This window comes from Motacilla alba, chromosome 6, assembly GCF_015832195.1.
Source record: "Motacilla alba alba isolate MOTALB_02 chromosome 6, Motacilla_alba_V1.0_pri, whole genome shotgun sequence".
In the NCBI taxonomy this organism is placed as follows: domain Eukaryota; kingdom Metazoa; phylum Chordata; class Aves; order Passeriformes; family Motacillidae; genus Motacilla; species Motacilla alba.
The window spans coordinates 14,336,589-14,359,704 of NC_052021.1; the positions used below are offsets into that span (position 1 = coordinate 14,336,589).

The following is a 23,116-nucleotide window of genomic DNA, read 5'->3' on the forward strand; positions in this document are numbered from 1 at the left end:
CCAACTGTATGCCCTACATATGAATTTTCATTATGAAATTAATTCAGTTCTGTTAGAGAGACCAGATCTGGTATTCCTACTTAACCTTCTGATCATCTCACAGTTTTTAGTTAGAAATGGAAGAAATAGAATCAACAATAGAAGATACAGTCTTAGTCCACATCTTTTTTGCTGTTACCTTTGTTATATCTATAATTATATACCGTTTCACCAAAAGGAAACAAAAATTTCTTCTAAGTCTATAACGCATCTTTCCTTTTAGTCTCTGCTGTATCACCACCTTGTGACACATCCACTATCTGGTAACAAAAAGTGCAGCCCAGCAACACATGACAATAAACTAGGATCATTTCTGATTTGGTAAGTGGACAGGTGTCAGCCATTACTTGTCCCCCCATGCAGAAGTGGTTTATGCAAGCTGGTATGAAGAGCTGATAATTATATTTGGCATGTATAGTTAATGAACGAGGCCTCCTCACAACTTTGTTCTGCCATCTGTAAAATGGAGCCAGTGTTGTCTTTCCACTTCTCAAAGGCAATTGAACTTTAAAGCACATGATGAAAAACTGCCTGAGAAGACATGCCTGAAAATTTAGATACCAACAGCATGGCTTTTGACTGGAAATTTAAACATCTACTTAGAACCAATGAAGGCTGGAAATGAAAGAACAGAGCTTTCACTAAAAACTTACTGGTATCCAAGGCTCACAAAGCTTTGTATACAAGCAGCAAACACTTGTTAGTTTTCATAGATTATAATATTTTAAAATATTGTCTAGCAGAATTAATTCCAAGGAACTTTGAAAAGACTAACTTTTTTAATGAAAAAAAAAAACCAAGCAGACCTTCAAGAGAAGAACAACCTTCTCTCCTAGCATTCTTTTTATAGGAAATGTGTTTACAGAGCAGTAATACTTCTATCCAAATGCTTAAAACAAAGCTGCATGCTACTCATTCTTAGCTTTTTAGACCCTAAGACACAGAAGACTCATAAAATTACTAGAACCTATTAGAAGTATTAAACTCTGTTACTGGTATCAATATTTAAATTTACAATCAACATTAATCATGGACTGAAGTGAAAGAGCCAGAAGATACTTGGAGATAAATAGAGTAGTCAAAAAAAAAAAAAATTGAGACCACATTAGATGGTGGGAAGGGGAAAAAGAATATCTGTTAGTTATTTTTTCTGCTACTCAATTAGTTGCTAGAAGCAAGTTTAAAAAAATGAACAAAAGGAAACAAATCCTACAAAGTTACGGATGATAATTTTACCTATATTAACTAGTATCATAATTCAGAACATCTCAGATTTACTATACTGACAGCCCTATTTCAAATGCAAAACCCAAGTAACTTTAAAATTAAGACTTTTAATAAATTGCAGTTCAGAGATATTCATCTTGAAACTTCCACTCAGCCAGCCCACAGATCTAGAGTTCGTCCTTCACCAGAGTGTGTCAACATAGTCCTCAAAATGCCTCAAGTTCAGACAAGGTCATTTAGAACCCAAGTAACAGATCATTTGGGAAGGAGGGGGCTACCCAGTGAGTGTCCTGTACAGCACAGGGTTTATTGTAAGAGCTGCTGAAGATAAAAGTGCCAATCTGCCTTTCTTATGACTTTTGATATAAAGTAAAAAGTAAAATGGCAGCCTTTTATGACATTTTAATTCTATTCCCCCTTTCTACCACTTCCATTAAAACATTTTCCTCCTCTCTTTTGTGCTATCCAAGATTAAAAAGTCATTTATTGCAATAAAGGGACTTAGTGATTTGGGAGTAACTTTTATATACTGTACACCCTCTAGACACCCTGAAACTATGTTAATAATTTTCTTCCTATTAATTGTCTCATCAACTCACAGCTGGCTATGCTTTTTATTTCATTATGTTATTCATCAATCTAAAATAGAACTATAACAGAAAAAGAAATTGGAACGGAGCAATTTCAATATTTCAAAACAGATGCAAATCAACACTAGAGATGCCACACAGCATATTTTTATTGAGACAATTCTATACATGTTTGAAAAATGAACTTGTAATAAACTCATATCCTGTGAAGATATGTTTTTCTTTCCATCTTATGAGCTAATTATGCCAACACAACATAACATTTTCCTAAATGCCTTATAAACTGACCCAGTTACTCAGAAAGTATTATTTTTAAATTGATGTGATAGATGCAAACTGGAACGTTCGGATTTCAATTCTGGCACCAATTCCCAGATCCCCTTCCCAAGTAATTTAAGGACTTCCTCCCGATAGTTTTTCATATTCTTTTAACTGACATTTTATCTTTATACAGTATCTCAGCAGAATGAACATGCACTAAAACAATGACAGCCCTTCTCTGGCTGTCATCTCTCATTCTGGCAAAGACAGATGTCTTACACTGGCTTATGCCAATAATAGAGCCGACAAAAAACAACAGAGACTACCTGCCTCTGATGTAAAGGCACCAATTCACATTTGTGACACTCATTTGTCAATTAACAGATTTCTTCCATTGTTGACACATGGGACTTAAAAGATGTGGGCTAGAATGTGATGAATTAAAAAAGACAGATGAGTAAGCTATGAGCTGCAAAGTAATACTATAATGTGCTTTAGATAGGAATATCAACTGACACCCCTGACAGGCCATACAAGGTTTTATTTCATTTTGCTCTGTATCTAGGCTTCATACTTTGTCTTCTTTGTTCTCTTTTCATCAAGCTCCTAACATCTCATTCTGACAGCCAGAGACATTTAAGGCACTTTCGTTTCAAATGCAAGTTAGCATACTTGATTTGTCATTAAAATGCAAAACGATTGCCATTGCAGGTAAATGTAGGTATGCTTAAAAGGTTGTATCTGAAAAGTAAAAGCTGAAAACCATTTCGGGCTGCTTTGCTTAACTCTTTCACAAGCCTCAGAGTTTTTACGAGGCAAGTGTTACCGTGCTGTAATAGAAATGTAGCAGCACCTGCAGTTTGATACAGGGTACATTTTAGTATATTTAAATAACATAAAATACTAAAGTTATAATGTCAAGCACAGAGAGGCACTGTCAAATTCACACATGGAGCCTTAGCATGACTCACAGGAGAATTTGAAAAGAGTCTATCATGTAAAGCTTTACTACATAGATACCATTGAGGAAAAGAGAGGGAGAATTGTTTACTCTTTTTGATACACTAGTGGTGGTTGAATTTGCTGAAATCGCCAAAGAGGGAATTTAAAAAGCATCTAGCTTTCTATTCCAATGCTCACTTTAAGAGATGAGGGCCTTAACATAAATAATTAGTTAATTAAATAAATACATACATACATAAAGTGCTCTGTAGCAAAACACAAGGACAGATTTTAAAATTTTGCAGAGAAAGAAACCTGCACAGGATGGGCATATATAACACTTAGCTTTCTACATAATATGCATAGATGTAAATGCACTCTATAATATGAATAAGGTTATTTCCAGTCAATGAGATAGATCTGAACAACAAGAATCTCACACAAGAATTTGTGTTCAGCATACAAAATCTAGTAAAAGGAAATATGTATTATTTTCTGCAAGTGGTTTGAAAAGCAGAGGAATATAATTTAATTGAGCAAATTTCTTGATACAGAGGTTAAGTTCAGATATTTGATATTAGGAACTTACAGAGAAACCTTTATCCTAAGTTTTTATCTTCTTATCTTTTTTTGCAGACTTTCTTGTGTTTTTTTACTAGGGAAAAGAGAGGTGTGAATAAGGTTTCACTCCACTCACTTGGGTGCAGAAGTCTTTTTCCCTAGTTTTGTTTCCCCCCTAAGGAGAATTGTAGGGAAACACGCAGTCAAGGAATCATACAGAAAACCTGCTTTAGATTATGACATCACAGTGCACTGAATATAAGGTAGAGAACCTGAAACATTTGATTTTCTGTGTATAGAATGAAACTTATTGACCATTTCGTATGCTATTCTGTCTACTAAGGTGCATCTGCGACAATATAGGAATTATTTATTCATTCCATGTTATAGGATAGTAACAGGCTATGCTGTAAATACAAATACCAACTTTACAACTAATAGCTGTCTTGATGGGTTTCTAGTACTACTATTTCTACCCACACTAGTCTTAAATGCTTCCAGTGCATTTATGTTCCCAACCAGAAAGAAAATAGGAGGAAAAAAAAAAAGTGCAAGATTACCTTAAAGCTGACTTCACCATTCCACTAGGTTTTAAAATACTAGGACTTCAGCAACCTAGACTTTCATATGCTATACTAAAACACACAAAGAAACGCTTGCCCATTCACTTTTAGCTCAATACAGACATGTGTTCTTTCTTCCTCCATTGATCAATTACCAGGAAGTGAGAGAAAATCTACAGTAATGCATTAGTCTCCTTAATTTTAGAAACTTCTTTTCTTCTGCTCAATCATTTAAATGCAGGTGAACCTCTCGTTTCAAACCATCTCTGGCTGCAGATTCTATAATTCAGTCGTAAAGTAGTGGCCCACATTAAATGGGTTGAGATAGATTCTCATTAGAGGGACGTCCAAATTTCAAAAGCCCTTTTATTAGTGGTAGTAAGAGACTACTTGATATGACTTATTTAAAGGAAGCCAAAGAATTGACAGTGAAAGAAACTGAACTGCCCTCTGACATTCCCCACTTAGACTGCCAGACAATTTACTAATTGTGCACCTGGTAGAACCAGAACCAAAACTGCACATGAACAGAACTAACGGCTGGCTCCCATTATAAGCAACATGGAGAACAAAAGAGAGACTAGTGGCAAGAACGCAGGAACTTCACATTGCACCTGCACCCAATCTCTCAGCAGCACCTCCAGCAGCCTTCTGCTGATTTAAGGAGATGAAGGCCGTGGGGAGAAAAGGCAGCACAGAGTGAGGGAAGAAAGTAAACTGGACACATACACAGCTTCTCGCTTAGTTGGCTTATTTTCCATTCCTAGAAAACATAGTACTTGACAATTTTTCCCACAGCAATTCCAGTATAATCACCTTCACATATGACTGTTTCTGTGCTATTCCAAAGCACTTCATTGTCCAAGATACAGAGTGCATTAAATGCAAGATAATAGGTAGAAAGTGTTCAGTTCCTCGAGCAGCTGTGATTTGAACATTCACACACTGGACTGTCAAATTATCTTAACATAACTATGTTGGAAGCAGAGCTTTACGAATATTCAATATACTGTTAATCCTGGGCCTGTCTAGAACATTTTTCCTTCATCCTTTAAGTGCTTTAGAATAATCACTACACTTTATCACTTAAGTAACTAGGTCAACTATGATAAGTTTTTCTTATCTCTTCAACTAAAATGTCTTGAAAGTCCTGGTAGTCTAAAATACAGCATCCTCATCCAGTACTTTTGTGGCCACATGGCCTTGAAGCCAGCAAGTCTTGGACCTTACACATCTCAAATGGTTCAAGGACAGTTCGGCTGCATTTCCTTGCGCTTTAAGAGATTTTAGGCTCGAGAGACTGAATGTTTTTTGCAAGCGACCTCTAAGTAATGTGTTCCTTCCTTCAAGGTTATAAGTGAAAAGGTTATCATTGACAAAGTCCTACCACAAGTGCTGAATCGAAGTCAAAAAATACTTGAGCATCACCCTCAAGTTTATATAGATTACATAGATTAAAAATATAATTAATATATATATAATACACATACCATATTTATATATAAAGGAAATATGCATACATCCTAAAGATCTTTATTCGTAAGATGTTGGTTTTTGTGTGGGGGTGTGTGTCTCTCTGTGTGTGCATTAAATGCCAGTAAGCTGTCAGCAGCAGCCAACACACACTATGCTTTCTATGAAAAAAAATGAGCTGGCCATGTGCATACATCCAAGCATTACTATCTGCCAATACAGCTCATACACCAACTGCACAGGAAAAACAGCAGATACTTAAGCACCTGAAGAGAACTATGGGCCCAATCTGCAAGAGCTTATCAACCTCCCTGACTTTTGGACCAATTAAATTACCCCCTAACATTAGAACTCTTGTGTTCTTCTAAAACTTATTTCTACCGCTGTAGTCTCTCACCATAGCAAGATTTCCTACAAACACGAGCAATGCGAGTGGCTTTGTGTATTACACAAAGAACATTCACCACTTCCATTTATAAACTCAGCAGGCAAATTAAATTAAAAAGGCAAAATAAAGTATTAAGAAAGGAAATAATCTTCCAGCTCTACCAGTGAGCAACTCACTCAGGTAAGCATAATCAAAAGAGAAGACCAGGAGAAACAAAACAAAAATATAAATAAAAATTATAAAATGTCACATAATTGCAAGCATCAGTTCATGGGTAAAGCCTGCAACTGAGCTGTAACACTGCATTAACCATGACCCTAAAGACAGTATAATTATTGTATAGCGTGTCTGGTTTGACATGCTGAAACCAGAGCCTGAGAAAAATACATGGCCCTTTCGCACTTTCATGCTCCTCACTCTTCACGCTTGCACAAGAGAAGGGTTTGGGGAAGGTCTTTTTCATCTGAAAAATCATCTCAAGGATAATTTATGTAAAGATGACTATGTAAAATGCAAGATCTCAAAAATGGCACAAACTATGCAAGACCACGTAAACAAACAAGTGATGCATAAGCAGAAGCTCCATAAGTATTTTCCTGCCAAATGCCATGCAGCTTTTTGTACCATGACCACCAGCAGGTTTGTTGAACACTGGAGGACCGAGGCCCTCCTTCGTGATTGGAATCAGCAAAGCTAGTCAAGTTCTTTACATCTACAACTATATGCTGAGAATCTTTTATACTGCATTAAGGTGAGAAGATATCTTTCAACAAAACAGAGAGGAAAAGACAGAGACAATAATTCCAGGGTTAATGCAGGTTCTTCCCTTCAGCCAAGCTCCTTCTCCTCAGACAACAGTTACTTCTGCAGTCCCTCGCTCTTGTTTCTCAACAGCAATGATGAGGAAATAGTGCTCTAGAGTGAGAGAGACTAAGGAAGTCAGAAAGTAATAATGATCCATCTGATTACTGTACTTAACACATGCTCTTTATCATGCCCTTTTCTTTAACCCCCCCATGCTCTTGAAAAAAACTACTTCTCAGTCTTAAAATCCAGATAATCATGGACTATGCAGGAGCAGTCACCAAGATATTATTTTCAATCTACTGCCATTCTTTGAAAACTAAAACAAGTACAAACAATTTCTCTTCCAAATGCCAATACTTTCCACGGACTGTGATAGCGTTCCATTTACTAACTGATATTCTCTCAATCTAACATAGATTCCTATTGTTCAGAACAGAATTTAACACAAAAACTGATTCTAGTTTAAGACTGGTTTTCACAAGAGGAGTTGGATCGACTGTGCCAGTGAATTAAGTGCTCTGGGTACCCAAAGAACAACTGCAGATTGTGTACATTTAACATCCAACATCACTTCAAAATCCAACTTCCATCTCAGATCAAGAAAAAGCAGTTCACTCCCTACACATCGAAACACAAAGAAAATTATGTGATGCATAATTTGACCATTTATTGATCAAAACACCAGTTCACTGGGAAATGCTCTGCCTCAGTCAAAAGGATTTACCAACAGCCTTGAGTCAATGGATGTTTAATATGAAACCTTATCTCTGTTCAAGTCCCAGTTGTCACTTATCTTTATTCTGAAGTACAGGTTTCATCTTTATTCGTAATTGCAACAGACCTTTCAGCATGGATTTCCCCAAAAACAAAACTTTGACCAACCAGCACAGCAATATTCACCATTAAGGATGTAACAATCAAAGCTCACCAACTTATTTTCCTTAATTGTGCTGCTTGTTTAATTTTTTTACCAGATTTCAAGCTCTAGCAATCCTCTCAAGAATTTTCCAGTACACAATATGAACCTACACTGTCCCCTAAGCCAAAGGTTCAGGTAAAAAGTTTTTGCCCAATTCTACCACGTGATACACCCTCAAGACAACTCCTTCCACAATGTTAAGCCTTCCTGAGGAAAGCAGAACAGAAAACAATACTGTGTTCTGATCTGTCAGGTACTGTAAATCAATGGATAATGGCCAGCACGGGGGGTCAGAGCTATATATACAACAGTGTTTTCACAGTCTGTTAGTGACTATGTGGCCATAAAAAGTCAAGCAAGGATCAATGGACAAAAAGAGAGGCTGCTGAGACTAAAGAAGATAACAGCCACCCGTACTGAAGTACAACAATTTATAATACTTACTATTTACATTTTACTGAGTTTGGAAAAATAACTTTTCCATTAAAAAGTACAGCTTACATCCATGGGAGAGTATGCTGAAATCAGTGAGATATTTAAGTGCACACCATAACCCATTAGTTTGATATTTTTAACAATAGTCATTGACTGTTCCCCTTCATATTAACAATAAACCAATGACCAGAATTAAGACACAGCAGGAAAATATACAAGTCACAAAAACACACGTAGATAGTGCTTTGTAGTGGCAAATATTCTACAATCACATTTAAAGTTGACAAAACAACAGAACACAGGCATGGCTGTTGCATGCAAGACAAGGTGCATCTTAATAGTTGTAGTATTTCCCAAGTTTCAAGGTGGGGGAAAAGCCCTCCATATACATTAGCCAGATCATACCCGGTTCCTGTTGAAATGCCATTTTTTAAAAAGGAGTGACCTGGTGGGATGGAAAAGGAAGGGAAGAACAGAGCAAGGAGTAGATTTAGCTTTGATGTCTATCAACTGCCCAAAGTAGAGTTTTTAATTGCTTTTGTTACTGGTAATGCTCTCCTTCCAGTTTTCCAATAGTTATACATCTATAAAACTTTATCTTGTACAACTCCCTAGCTATTATCCATGTAGAAAGAACCCATCAACATACTTGTCTTCAGTCCATCTAGTACAACACGAGGTTCTTTCAGTAGAAAGATAATTACACATAAGGTAGTCCACAGTGATTAATAAATACGTAAGACTTCAGCAGAAAGATTATTCTATCTGTAAATATTGCAATGATTCCTCATGTATAAATATTTGATTCAGCAAAATTATTCTAGGAGCTGAATTGCTTCTAAAGACTGACCACTCTTAGCAGTGTTACTGTACAAATATTTTTAAACACCCATAACATTTCAACATTACTTAAAAAAGAGCATCTTGTGCTTATTTAAGGACATCCCTTTAAGGGTAAACTTTGAGTATCCACCTCAAACTACACACCTACTCATTTGGACTTGATACATTTACTGCAATAGTAGAAGAAAAATTATTTCTACTTCTTAAAAAAAGATCTATTTTATTATAGAAAAAGAATTTTAAAATTTCAGATTGCTTAGCCATGGAAAACACTATCTCTTTGCTGAAGTCTCTCTATTCAATTCCATTTACCTTCAAACAGTAGACAATATCCAGTATAAAATTTACAAATATTTGTAAATTATTTTTTTCTTAAAGAAAGAAATCTCAACTACTACTCAACATTTTTCTTAAAAGAGCAATACAAAATCTTCAATGCTTAAACATATACATTCTCCTTTCACATAGTAAACTGTTGTCATGCTTGAAAGAAAATAAAAAAACAAGGAGAGTGAAACAGATTAACTCCATGGCTCCAATACACTTATTTCAGACAAGATACTATAAATCATCTTGAAACAAAACAGGCAATTATAATGTGCACAAATGTTATGATATTATGCATCCCTACTGGTCCAGTGGTTTAAATTATTGAAACTGATGGTTGAACAAGGGCATACTGTTTCAACACACTTAGATTCCTTGAACAATTCTTCCTTCAGCTATCCAGTGCTCTGCAGATCTCTGACATCAATAAACAGATAGATAAAGGTTTCTTAGATAATTCAGGCCACATCTAAGGGGATTAAAACATAAGTCAAAAATTTCTCTAGCAATATCTTTTGTAAAGGATCACACAGGTTTTTCTCCTTTCAATACTGGAAGAAGCATTTAAAATTAAAGTAAGTACATACATCTCCTTTCAAAGCATTCAGTGAGGACCAAGCAGCTCCTTTCTCCTTATAACCACTATCCCATATTTCAATCCCCTTCACCTCAGTGTAGGGGAAACAGCAGCGAGAGCCACAAGACAGAATCATTTCAAAACACAATCAGCTATTTGTAAACACTCTTTCCTGCAGAAAATCTGCAACTGTTAGTTGCAGGAAAAAGCAGCACGTAAGGTAAATCAATTAGCTTGCTAATTTCTCACCCTCATTCATTTAGCTCTGCACTGTATTTGTTGTAATTGACTATAATTATGTTAATTACCAACTCCAGCATAATTACTATATTTATTGTCATTGAGCACACTATGTACCCAAAGCAAAGCTGGCATTTGTTGGGCATCAAAAAAATAAATAAATAAAACCACACAACTGTCGGGAGGGGTTTCTCAGAAATCTGGCTGATATACCTTCATCAAATGAAAGGGCAAAAGAGATTTCATGCAATGCTAGTTTGAAAGCATCAGTTCATTAAGGATATTAATTTTCTGATAACTACACATTTAAGCATGACACACTGGAGCAGTATCTACAGGATTTAGCAATTATTAATGCGTGACAGTTTCAAATGCTAAGTGAATCAATTAAACAGCAGCATTCACAATTTGAGAAGAGATAACTGCTTCATAACTGCCTAAGACTACAATTTTCACATGACAAAAAAGGGCCATTCAGGCTCCTTCAAAACCTGACAGGTCAAGAAAGAAGTTTGAAACAAAAGCACCTTATAACCATCATCTCTCCTCTTTACTTGTCAGATCAACTTTGCTAGTGTCTCCGCTGAAATGGCATCACCATGCCAGCTGCCACAAGGTGATTTTTCATGTCTTGTCAAAGAAATCTTTTATTCTATTTGCTCTGCATTAACATGTTACATTTATTGATCAAGCCCTTTCTGCAGCCACAGCAGGGCACTGTGCTCTTATGCCTAAGGGGGCTTTGATGTCCTGGTGACATTCTAGACCGAATAATGCACATACTAAATGGATTTAATGCAGAAATGTGTTTGTGCATGACAGCTACATTAATAACAGCCCCTCATACTGATAAATATGCAATTGCTACGATTAAGAGTTACCCAATTATGGTGAAAATATTTTTCTACCTTATAAATAAAACCATCAAAAAGTTTTAACAATAGTGCATTTCCTTCAACATTTTAAAGTGCTATAAAGATGAGTCTAAAGGCTTTAAAAATATGTCATGCTTTGTTTTGAATTCTGGCTTTTATTTCCATCTCTCTTTTGTTGTTCATCTTCCTGTTCTGCATGTCTTATTGCTGCACAGACCGGGAAGGTGGCTAGAGAAAAAAAAAAAAAAAAAAATGTTTTCTTTTACATACTCAACTTACAAAGAGGAACATGCCCTGTAAAAACTGAAGCCCAATTTCAGGCTGCCACTTGCATATTCCCCCAGGCAAAAAAACAGGAGGCAGAAGAGAGAAAGAACAATACCTAGTCCACAGAGAAGATATAACAAAGCCACAGCCTCACAAAAGTCATGGAGGAACATTCCAGACTAGGATTGAAGTTCAAGGGAATGTTTTCATAAGTGCACCTTCCTCATCAGACGGTGGAAATTATGCACGAGCACATACTGTGCAAATTATTCAGGCTCCTAACAGAAATAATCTGCACCCTAGAGAGAGGGAAGAGATATTTGTATCTCCATGAGCACAATTATTGGATTAATCCTTCATCATTGGCCAAGATTAAAGATTCACTCTCCCTTTCACCTCATAGCTCAGACCAAGAAGAAATCTCTGTAGGAAAAAAGAAAAAACTCACATGTTTAAAACTACTGATGACAAAATCACAAGATGGACTTCTCAGTGAACTGAACTGTAGATGTTATTTATAAAAGCATGGCACCGGTTTGTACAAAACCACTGACATCTGTTATAAATGCACTGGAGTGCATTTAGCCTTTAATGTGAAAGTAAAAATAGCTTTGAACAAGTTGTGGGTTGTTTGGGTTTTTTTTTTCTTCCCACAAGATAGCAAGATGCATCTAAACTAAAATCTTTGTATTTCATCCAAATCTCTACTCCCTACCTCTATTACATCCTTCTTACTCACTTTATTTCCTTCACCAGTGATTACTACTTACCTTTTTCTTTTTTTAGTGAAATCTTTAACTTTCCACGATCAAAAATAGTTTTTCATTCCACCTTGAAATCCTTTACAAAGTCTCCCGGTAACACTAACCCTCACACATCAGTGTCCCTTCTTCCCATACTCTATGCCTTCGCAAAATGAGAACTGGGGAATGTTTTCCACGTATGATGAAAGGACCCTGTTACTAGGGAAGGCTATCAAATACAGTTGCCATGAGCAGCTCAGGAGCAGATTTCCAAAGCAAAACATCTCTGCTCCAGAAACATGCTTTACTGAAAATACACAGCGTAAATAGCTCATTTCTAAAATAGCTGAAAATCACTATGAAATCAAAAGAGCTGCTACAACTCGGGCCATATCACACCAATAAAGCTGCAGAATCACAGCATAATTTAGGTTGGAAGGAGCATCTAGAGATCATCTAGTCCAATTCCCTCCTCAGAAAAGGAGGATTTCAAAATTTAGATCAGGTTGCTTGGAGTTTTGTCCAGTCACATTTTAAATACCACCCAGGATGGAGATTCCAGAGCCTCTCTAGGCACCTCTTCCACTCAACCTTCCCTGAGGTGGCTGGAAACTCCCTTGCTGCAGCTGTGACAACTGCCTCTTGTTCTTCTGCTGTGCATTTGACAAGAGTTTGGTTCCATCTTCTTTACAACCCCACCTTGGCCCCAAAAGGAAACAAAAGATATCAGAAAGTATTCAAACAAAATCAATGCAATGAAAACAACATGAGAAGAAATAAGTCACAGGTGGACTACAGTTGTCTGGGATTGAAGGATTTCCACCAGCCAGAGACAGAAGCAGGAGGCAGGAGGCAATCCAGTGGCACCACATCCTGCCAGTTAAGCACACAGACATTTTTCCCTTTGCCTCACACACAACAAATTGCTGTTACTCCTCCTCTTTCCCAACATTCCCATTTAAGCTCCCTTGTACCTTTCACCTCTTTCTTTCCTTTCCCTCCCAGGGAAATGGGGAGATGTGTAACCACTGTGACTGGTAACAGTCACTTCGACCGCCACAGGAAAGAGCTGGATCCAGGTACTGCTCAGGGAAAAAAGGCAAACAAGAAAGACACAAAAGCAACTGTTTGTGATTATGTAGCAAGGGCTGATATTAGATATACCACATCTGATGCAAAGATAATTAAGCATCTACACAGCCCCTAAATTTTATTTAAGAAAGAGGAAGGGGCTCTAGCCTGGGAAGAATTCTGAAGTCAAAAAAAACATGATGAAAAATGTCGTCTGTATTAAACTGCCAGTTCAAAAGAACTAATGACAACCCTCCCCTCCTCTGTTATATGGACACATCCCAAGCAAAAAGAAAATAACCAGGGAAATCTGAGTAACAAAACCATCACACATAAAAACATTTGGCTTTCTTCTTTCCTTTCAAAAAAACACACAAACTCTCATCCAATAATAAATCAAATTATAATGAATGCTAACATCTTTACCACAAATAACTACAGTGCTAGCAAAGCACAGTATTCTCATCATCTTTTCCTACATTTGGTCACCTTTGGTCTTCTTCATTCAACTCAGACCTTCACCAAGAGACAGCAAGTTATACTAAAAAATCAAAGTCTTTCCTAAATCAACATTATTGTAGGCATTGTTTCCCCACTGAAAACAACCTTCTAAATTTTTTAAATTAAGCATTTACTGATAAAAATCATAAAACTCGTCACTATACTACAACATTGTTAGATTTTTAAGCAATAACACCTGTTTAAAGAAGATGTCACTGCTTACACTTGCTTCAACAGCTGCCCAAGACATTAGTCTATATTCACATTCATTTAAGGTTATGACATTTATTCTGTATCTTTTCTGACTTTCTCAATAATATGCAGGTACAGAGTTTATATATGAGTGCGGACCAGTGTGAACAGTTACTGCACCATAAATACTTCACTCTTAGTTTCTATACGCTTAATAAATCTAAGCACTACTCAAATAAGCAACCCTTACTGCTCTCATCCCATTCAGCATTAGCTTCCCAAAGGAAAAAAAAATCCACTTCTCCCCTTTCCCAAATCTGATTTCTGGTCTTAAAATACTTTTACAGATTAAGAACTACAGCTTCTCCTACATCACAAGCTGATTGTTCTTCCCCAAACCTCAATAAAACCAAATTATATCCCTTCTGAAAAACAAGCTGAGTGGTTTTGGGTAGAGAAGAAAAGAAGGAGAAAAACCACAGATTTCAGAAACACGTCACCAACTGTGCTCTCTATGAAAATATGATCAGAGTTTGAAAGTGTTACTTTACATCCAAATTTAATGTTATTATTTTACTTTATGAAATGAAACAAATTCAGAGAACTGTTCTTCAAATCATGCATTAACTGAAAGAGACAAACACTTCTTTCCCCCAGAAATGTAAAGAAGGAGCAGTCTTGTCAACATGTTAAATCTTAATACACATACAGACCCTTGAATTACCTTCATGACAAAATATATTTTAAAAATTACCATTTGATCTCCTCCCCCAGCAAAACTCTCTTTTCTGATTACAATATTCAACGGTACAGAATCATAGTATAAGACAACAAAAATCCACAGATTTACTGTCTCCTTCGCTCAGCTACCTCTTACATGTATGATTCAGTCTTTCAGAGTTGACAGAGGCTCAGAAGAACATTTATGAGTGTTAAGTAAGTTAAAATCAATGGTTATTTCTTCTAAGAAAACAAGGCATCAGCACACTACTTTTTGTATTACTCTTCACAAGCAGACTGTGAGCTTACCCCCAATAAAATAAAAGGAAAATAAGTTGAGTCCAACCCTACTTCCACAAACCTATTTTTTAATTAGAATTTGAGTGCAATTGTCTTTTTTTCTCCATACTTACCCACATTTTTCAACCTGAAATATACTCTGCTGAACCTCAGCAGGCTCTCTTATAAGGATTAAATGAAATGGGATGCTGTAGTAGCTCACAGCAATACTACAGAATCCTAAACCAATCCATATAATAAAATATTTAGAAGGAATTACAAATTCTAACTACACTTAGGCTTCAGCACTTAACCACACAGATGCACAAAAAAATAAAATCATAGAACAAAACACATCACCTGGGAAAAGAGCATTATAAAGCATTTATAGTAATAACCAGAAATCCATAAATAAAATTTTGAGAAAGGGAGAGAAGCACATACTTACTTGTGTTTTGGTTAAGGAAAATTCACTTTTGATCCCATTCTTCATTTCTTCAGGTAACAACGTTTATTTTCCAATTTAAGTAGAGAACAAAGCATAAGCTTCTCAATAGGCATAATTTATGTTAACACATATTAGTTTTCCAGACTCACCTGGTTATTTGTGCTCCAAGTGTGGGAGAAAAGGAAGACAAACATTACCTATAAATCAGTGTCATCCACTTGATAACAATTAAATGTACCCAACATACATTTTTCTACTTGAAAAAAAACCCAGTCTATTTTAAGAGTTGGAATTGCACATTGCACTTGAAAAACTATATACTGCCACATACCTTAGCAAGTTGAAGCTAAGATCTAGCCTTTTTGCCATGTGTCCATATTTTCTTCCTAGGAATTCTGGAATTTCTTCACAGTCCTGACTAATGTAGGACACCTGAGAAATGGAAGCAACAAGGAAACATTTCATCAGTAGATTTAGTTCCCTGTCCAGATTCTGTTTCATTGACAAAATGATAACGTGCAATACAACAAACTGGCATTACAGCTTTAAAGTATATAAGTTTTACAGTTATAAAATCTATCACGCAAACTCGTTTTCCTACTGATACCATCAACTTAATATTTATTACATCTATAGTCTTTCTGTACATTTTGTCTCCTTCCAGGTAAAAATACTTCCATTAAATGTATCACATTTCTTCTATTTCACTGTTAATACTTTCATCTAATGTTACTTCACATTACCATTCTGACATGCTCCAGAAGAAATTTGTTTGAAGGATCAGAAGGTATCCAAAGGATCTTCCAGTTTGGCCCTTCACATACAACAAACCAAGGTTGTTTTCTAAATTTAGGTGCAGAAATACCTCAGCAGTGTGCAGTCAATCCATACTAACCATTCCTTGAGAAAATTATGACTCCCAGTAACACACTAGGGACAGAGCAAGAAGGCTGCCCATGGCCATGAAAATGAAACATGCAGCTTCTTTTCAGACAGTCACAGAAGTCTTAAGGATTTCTGGCTTCTCATTACCCTCATGTACGTGTACTCTTTTTCATACCAGCCCATCTAACCCATCTTCACAGCAAACACAGGAAGAATTAATGGCAGCACAAAAACCAGTCTACTCAGATTCTGTTTGTTTTTATTTGTTTTTAATCGGGATGAAGTGTGTGATAATATTTCCAGAAGAACACAAAAAGTAAAGCAGCTAAACTTTTTCTATTATTTCTGCTGTACTGTTTTTAGAAGTCATTGGTTTGATTTCTTCAAAGAAATCCCACAAAGCTTTTCAAAACTATTGTCAAGAATTCTATACATCTATATTGGCTCATCCTTTGTGTTCAAAATACTGACATTTCAGATTTTGTGCTGCAGAAATCTTCGTTTCCCTTAATGACCAACTAGCAAGTTAAGCACCATGTTAGACCACTATCTATATAACACTGTTATTATCCACTTATTTAATTATAAAGTCAATTTCAATACCATATTCCACTAGTCTAAAATATACTGGATGAAAAATATGCAAAAAAAATCCATCAAAATTGTTTTGATAGTATTCCACCTTCTGTTAAAACAGAGACTCCTCTGCAGAGCAGACTGACAGTACGTACTTCTGCAAGTCATCCTGATCTCCTACGCTCTAAAAATGATTGCATCTGATAATACTATATGGCATTCCATTTAATTCATTTTGTTCAATAACTTCAACAGATAAAGCTGACAACAGTGAAATAATTTTTATGAGCAGAAAACAGGTAGCTTGAAGCTCAGTTTAACAGCTTCTTCCCCTTGTTAAATCAGACCTGCTCTCGCAATATATTCTGTTACCAGACATATACAAAAATTGACATATACAAAAATATAAGAACAAAAGGGAAAGGAACTGTTTTGGGTAGTTGGCAACCTAATAGTTTGGATATAACAGAAAACGTTTTGCAGAATTTATTGAACTTAATATGTTGGGGTTTTCCTCCAGTTTACGTCTAAGATAATCACAATGCGTTTTACAACATACACAAAGATATGCATAAAAGAATTGCATCATTCTTCACTGAATGTAGATTTCTTTAAATTAATGCTTGCAAACCCTTTGAAAAATATCACATTAACAGCTTAACACTTGGGATTAAGCATTTGGTTCAATGTAACATGTTGAAACAGAAATGACTCAAATATAATGCTTATTAACACTGGGAGGACAAGACTGTCTTGAGGAGCTACAAACACAGCAAAGGCACATACCCTCCCTCATTTGGCCTTCCACCCAGGGAGCAGTGGCTGAGAAGGAGCAGGGGACTCTGGCCTGCTACACACTGCTTCAGAAACTCACCTGGCCATCAAAGCCCTATCCACGAGAATAGAAATTGAAGAAAAATATTCATACAAATGTTGTTTAGAGCACACGGGAGACAAAATACATAAAATGTTTCAAAGGTTCAGCCTTTGAACAATTATAATAAACAAATACATTTACACAACTGGTGCAAACAGATTATTCGCAACCATATTTGCAGATGACTTATTATCATGGCCTCTCAATGCTGAGGCCTTGTAAAGGCATTTTACTTCCACACAGTCCACTTCAGCACACTCACAGTACAATGCTAATATAAAACGAGATGTCAGTAGACAGAAGAAAGAAGAATATTTCTTCATTTTCATTGTTTCAGTTCAAAATCATGTACTCAATAAAAGGAATCAATAAAATGTACCTAATTCAGTATTCCTCCTTTTGCTTCCATTTCAAATACCCTTAAAATGACTATGAGCTTCCAAGTACATATCCGGAGGCCTCACCACTGAGAGATGAGAGCAAGCATACTTTTCCCAAGACTCCAGCTCTTTGGCTGCAAGGCACATCAGTAACAGCAGATTTCTTAGGTTTTTCTGTACCAGTCACAGACCATCACACAGGTTTAAAACTGGATGTAGAGGTTTCCGTGACCTAATTCTCCAACTCAGATGCAGCAAAGGTTCGTCACAGTCAGTCAGTACTGGTGGCCTATTCAATACCCTACCAAAATGTTCAGAGTTTCCCACATAGGCCAGCATCAGATAGGCTATGGAGGCCTGAGATATTCTTGCAGACTCTTCAACACACTGTACATAATTCATGAAAGAGACATGTTACAAAATATTTAATACATAAGTTAATGATCAATAGCAGCTGCACCTCTCCTCTGCTTTCATTTCAGAGGGTATCACCATTTAGTCTCTGTGATCATTCTACAACGATACTGTAATCTTAATAACCCATAGAGTAACGTCTTTATTAAGAAATGTCACCAAAAAGGTCATGTATGAATTCTCAATACTGCATATTCTCTCCCATTGAAGGGAATTATATCTGGAGAATATTTCCAGTCAGCTGAGCATTACATTTTACCCTATGCTGATAGAAGATTGTATGCTGGGCACATAGCCAAATTAAGGGGCTGAAGGCATATTCAAGGGAAGAAGGCAGCATGTCCCTCAGTGCCAGGGTGCACCACAGAGACCACAGGAACCGTTTCCTGCAGCAGGTTCAAAATTAGCCAATTAACTGCCTTCATATCACACACATATTTACATGAATTCCATACAGAAATAGTGGCCAGATTAAAGAAGCAGTTAGATGGGCAGTACGCTGGTTTAATGGCAAATATTTTTCAAAAATAAGACAAGCTTCCTTCTCCTTAGGGGGGAGGGGAAAAAAAGTTCTAACTTCAGTCACAGGTTCATCATTAATATCATCAACTTTCAGAAAATATTTTTTTCAGTATCCATACAAGGCGCTGGGTAAAAGTCAGCAGGATGCGTTCTATCTCCCAGTTTCTCTTTAACCAAACCGAAACATACATAAGCGGTTTCAGGAGGAACAACACTTAGCAGATTTCACTCCTTCTCCTTCAGCTCGCTCCCGCGGCCCCCCCAGCCGGGCAGAGCAAGCGCGGTTCCGAGCCGGAGCGCATCCCGCTGGGAGCGCGCTGCGCGGGAGCCTCGGGGGCGCGCCCGCCGCACGTGAGCGGCAGCGGCAGCGCAGCCCTGCCCCGGCCCGGCGCTCGGTTATCCGCCAGCGCTGGGAGCGCACCCCCGGGGCCGCTCCTCAGCCCTTTCCCTTCGGCGGCCTCGGGACAGCGCTGCGGCGGCGATACCTGCGCGGCGTCCCGTGACGCGGAGCGGCTGGAAACTAAACCGGCCCCGTGCGCGTCCGCCGCCCCCACGCACCGGAGCGGCACCGGCAGAGAGGCGGGAGCCGGCGCGGAGCGGGAGCAGCCGCTCCCAGTGCCAGGGGCGGGACCCGCCGGCCGGGGCGAGCTGCCCGCGGCAGGTGGGGCCGCGGCGGGCCGGCCTTGAGGCCCCGGACACCTACCTGTGCTCCGCTCACCACGACCCCTGCCATGCTGCGGAGGGGCCGCGCCGGAGGTTCCGCGGGCTCGGTGCCGGGCCGGGCCGCTGCCTGGCAGAGTCAGCTGACGCGGGCGGAAGCGCGGCCGGGCCGGGGGCGGTGGCAGCGCGGAGCTCCCGCCGCCTCCTGCGGCCGGGCCGAGGGCGCAGCCACGGCCCCGGGCGGCACCGCGCGGGGCGCGGGCGGGTGACAGCGGGACGCTGGCGTGGCCCGAGGTCTGCTTGCCCAGGGCACGGTCATCCTTGTCCCGCTGCGCCATCCTACCTGGAACGCGGTTCCAAAGCGGCACACAGCGACTGCCGTGCCTCGCAGAATCAGCTCGGATGGAAAAGACCTCTTAGACCATCCAGTGCAACCTAGGATCGAACGCCACCACGCCAACTAGACCATGGCATGAAGTGTTTCAGTGTTTCCACGTTCAGTGTTTCCTTAAAACCTCTCTGGACGGTGACTCCACCACCTCCCTGGGCAGCCCATTCTTATGTTTAATCCCTTTCTATGAAGAAATTCCTCCTAATGTCCCACCTAATTTTCCCCTGGCCCAGCTTGAGGTATGTCCTGTCAGCAACTACCTGAGAGAAGAGACCAACCTCCACCTTTCTAAACCCTCCTTTAAGCTGCCCCCACCCTTACTCCGAGCCTTCTCCGGGCTAAACAACCCCAACTCCCTCAGCTGCTCCTCGTAAGATTTGTGCTCCAGAGCCTCCCCCAGCTCCTCTGCACTTCCCAGCGCCGGGGCAGCCCCACATGCTGGGCTGTAGCAGTGCTGGAATGGGCCATGGGAAGAAGAGATGGAAATAGCCAGTCTGGGACACTGACAGAGGGATCACGCCTTGGATTTCAGTTCCCATTTGGCACTAGATTACTTGGAACATCGTCTGAACTGGCTTTCCACCTACTAAGCAGTTCATTAAGTTGTGGCATAAAGCATAACTTGCCTTTGAGGAGATGTCACTGGTAAAGCAACACCTGCAGGAAAAAAAAAAAAAAAAAAGACATGCTATCTCAAGGAAAGGTCCACATTCTCATAGCAATATTTTTTTTTTGTTTGTTTCTAGAACATAGACCAATTTGTGTGGAAACCAGAAATACCTTTGGAATTATCAGAAAACCCTGTCAAATGAGTCTTTCCAGGACACAAGAATTTACTAATTAAAATAATGGCATGATGGTAGGTTATCACTGTTCAGGCAGACTAGAGGAGCTGCAGGTTTTCTGTAAGAATTTTATATGAGACTTTTAAAGGTTTCCCAAGCTTGGATCCTAAATCCTATTAGTCATCTGCCTACCTCTTCAGCTGCCTAAGCACCTTTAAAAATCTGGCTCATTTTTCCCCTTTATTGCTAATATAGCATAACTCACTCTTGCTGAAAGCGGAGGCACATGCTGTGAGGGGAAATAAGTTTCAGGAGGATATGTATTCCTCACTGCAAACCACTTTCTGTTCAGCAACACAGCAGAAACCAATGCTGCACTTGCTGCTCTACCTCTTAGTATCAACAGAATAAATTCTTGGTACAGCTGTGGCACTACACCTTCTCTATAGCCATCCCTCCTTCTTCAGTGACTCCTGGACAGGAAACACAGAGCAAATAGCTGAGGAAAAAAATGTTCTTCCTCCCTGTTGTTTTAATGTATTGTGTTAGAAATGTCAATGGGCCAACATGCATAAAAATCAAAATATGGCCAATGAATAAATCACTCCAGTGCTTTGCATGATCTAATTTTCCTTGTATCATGTAAGACAGAAGAATCAAACCTTTCAGCCACAGCAAATAAGCTGATTCTACACTGATGAATAAAAGCTCTGTTTCTCTAAGTAAGAGTTTTCCATCCAGGCATACTTGCTAGTTCAGATCATCACTCAGCATGCTTCAAACCATCAGGGCCTTTATTTATCTATTAGATTATATAGTAAATAACATATGCCAAGAAAAACAAGTACTATGTGAACTGCACATTTAAACAAAGCAATACATTCTCCTCTTTCTGTATCTACTTTTTATCTCTCTTTTAGCTACAAGCATGTGGTTCCCACCAGAATGAACACATACAGCTCAAGGCTCAAGTGGCCCACTGCTACAGCATTTGTCTTAGTGGAGTAAATTCAGTTCAATACTACACTCATGTAAAATTGGAATAACTATATTGAAAACGATTTAGCATATCACCATCTACATTATCAGGATTAATTTTAGTAGAGTGTTAGCTGTCATTTTAGAGATAGCTACGAAGAAAAAAAATCCCTGCCTAAATAGTTTACAAAATAGCCCACACAAATAATAGCAAGTTTGGGGGGTTTTTCCAGCTTCTTACATTGCCAGTTGCATTAACCTGCCATTGATCCTCCTACTTACTAAGCAAGACCTTGTCTAGAGGGAAAAGTTGCAGGTGCAGCTCCCTAAACCGGGTGCCTTAAATTGACTTTATCATCTCTTCAATCAGTCGAGCTGAATTTCCTAAATTACAAAAACAACTTAAAGAGGTGGCAAACTGTTTTAAGTGCATCAGGCTTACAGTCGTTCTTTTGAAACCAGTTCAACGTTTTCTTGTAGAGACATGGCCTAGACTGTTATCTGCCATGGATAAATAATAGATCCAAGTCCCATGGTGTGTAACAAAAAGGGAGTGCTACCGACTGCAGTGACAAAATGGGACTATTATACTGTAAAGAAAGGGAAAAACAAAACTCCCTAGAACAGAGGGAAGGAGAAGAGAGATGACTGTCTTATTGTGGTGCTTTCCTAGACTTTGAAAACTTACAACTCAAAAATCCTAATTCTGCTGCCAGTTTCCTACAGGATTATTGGTGAACTTCTCAAACTTTGAAATTTTAGAGTCTGCTTTATACTCTTATTTCTTAAGTACCTGTCACTTGCATGTAATTTTCAAAAGCAATGAAAACTCACAGCTGTCTGCCCCTGAAGTACTATTTTGTAACATCTAATCTGCAATTGTAACAAAGTTATAACATAGTCTCAGACTTCAGGCATATGAGTCAATGTGTTCATTAGTTTGTGCCCCATGTTGTTATGAAGCTGAAATCCATCACAGTGCAATGTAAATACTGAAGGACTTCTCCAGCTTTTGAGCCAGCTGATCACCAGTGTCACTTTATAGCACAGATCCCAGATGAATGTGAGGCAGCCTCTGGGTGTAGGCTGTTTTTCACCTTACCAAATGTATTTGTATTTCTGAGCATCTCAAAACATCACCTTCTTGAGTCCTGGCCTCACGCAGCCTGCCTCATCTGAAGGTTTTATTTAGCTTTGATACAGCTGCCTATATGAGTGAGGCTTCAAAGGACTAAGTTTTTACTTACAGAATATATTTTTCAGGGGTTTCTCAGAAGCTGAAAGTTTTGTGAGGATTCTTTGTAGAGGTTTAAATAGTTTATGTGACAGTTGGCCATAGATGACCTCTGAAATGTCTTTT

At 38.5% G+C, this 23,116-nt stretch overlaps 1 protein-coding gene across 1 annotated transcript in view; it reads right to left on the minus strand.

Moving 5' to 3' along the window:
- LRMDA (leucine rich melanocyte differentiation associated) overlaps nucleotides 1-20,013 on the minus strand; it is a 607,167-nt gene extending 587,154 nt beyond the window's left edge. Inside the window, exons 1-2 of the mRNA XM_038140882.1 lie at nucleotides 19,646-20,013; nucleotides 15,620-15,720 (exon numbers count right to left, since the gene is read on the minus strand). Coding sequence (XP_037996810.1) covers nucleotides 15,620-15,720; nucleotides 19,646-19,675 — 131 coding nt within the window. The 5' untranslated portion in view covers nucleotides 19,676-20,013. The remainder of the gene's footprint in view (nucleotides 1-15,619; nucleotides 15,721-19,645) is intronic.
- Between the last annotated feature and the right edge of the window lie 3,103 nt (nucleotides 20,014-23,116).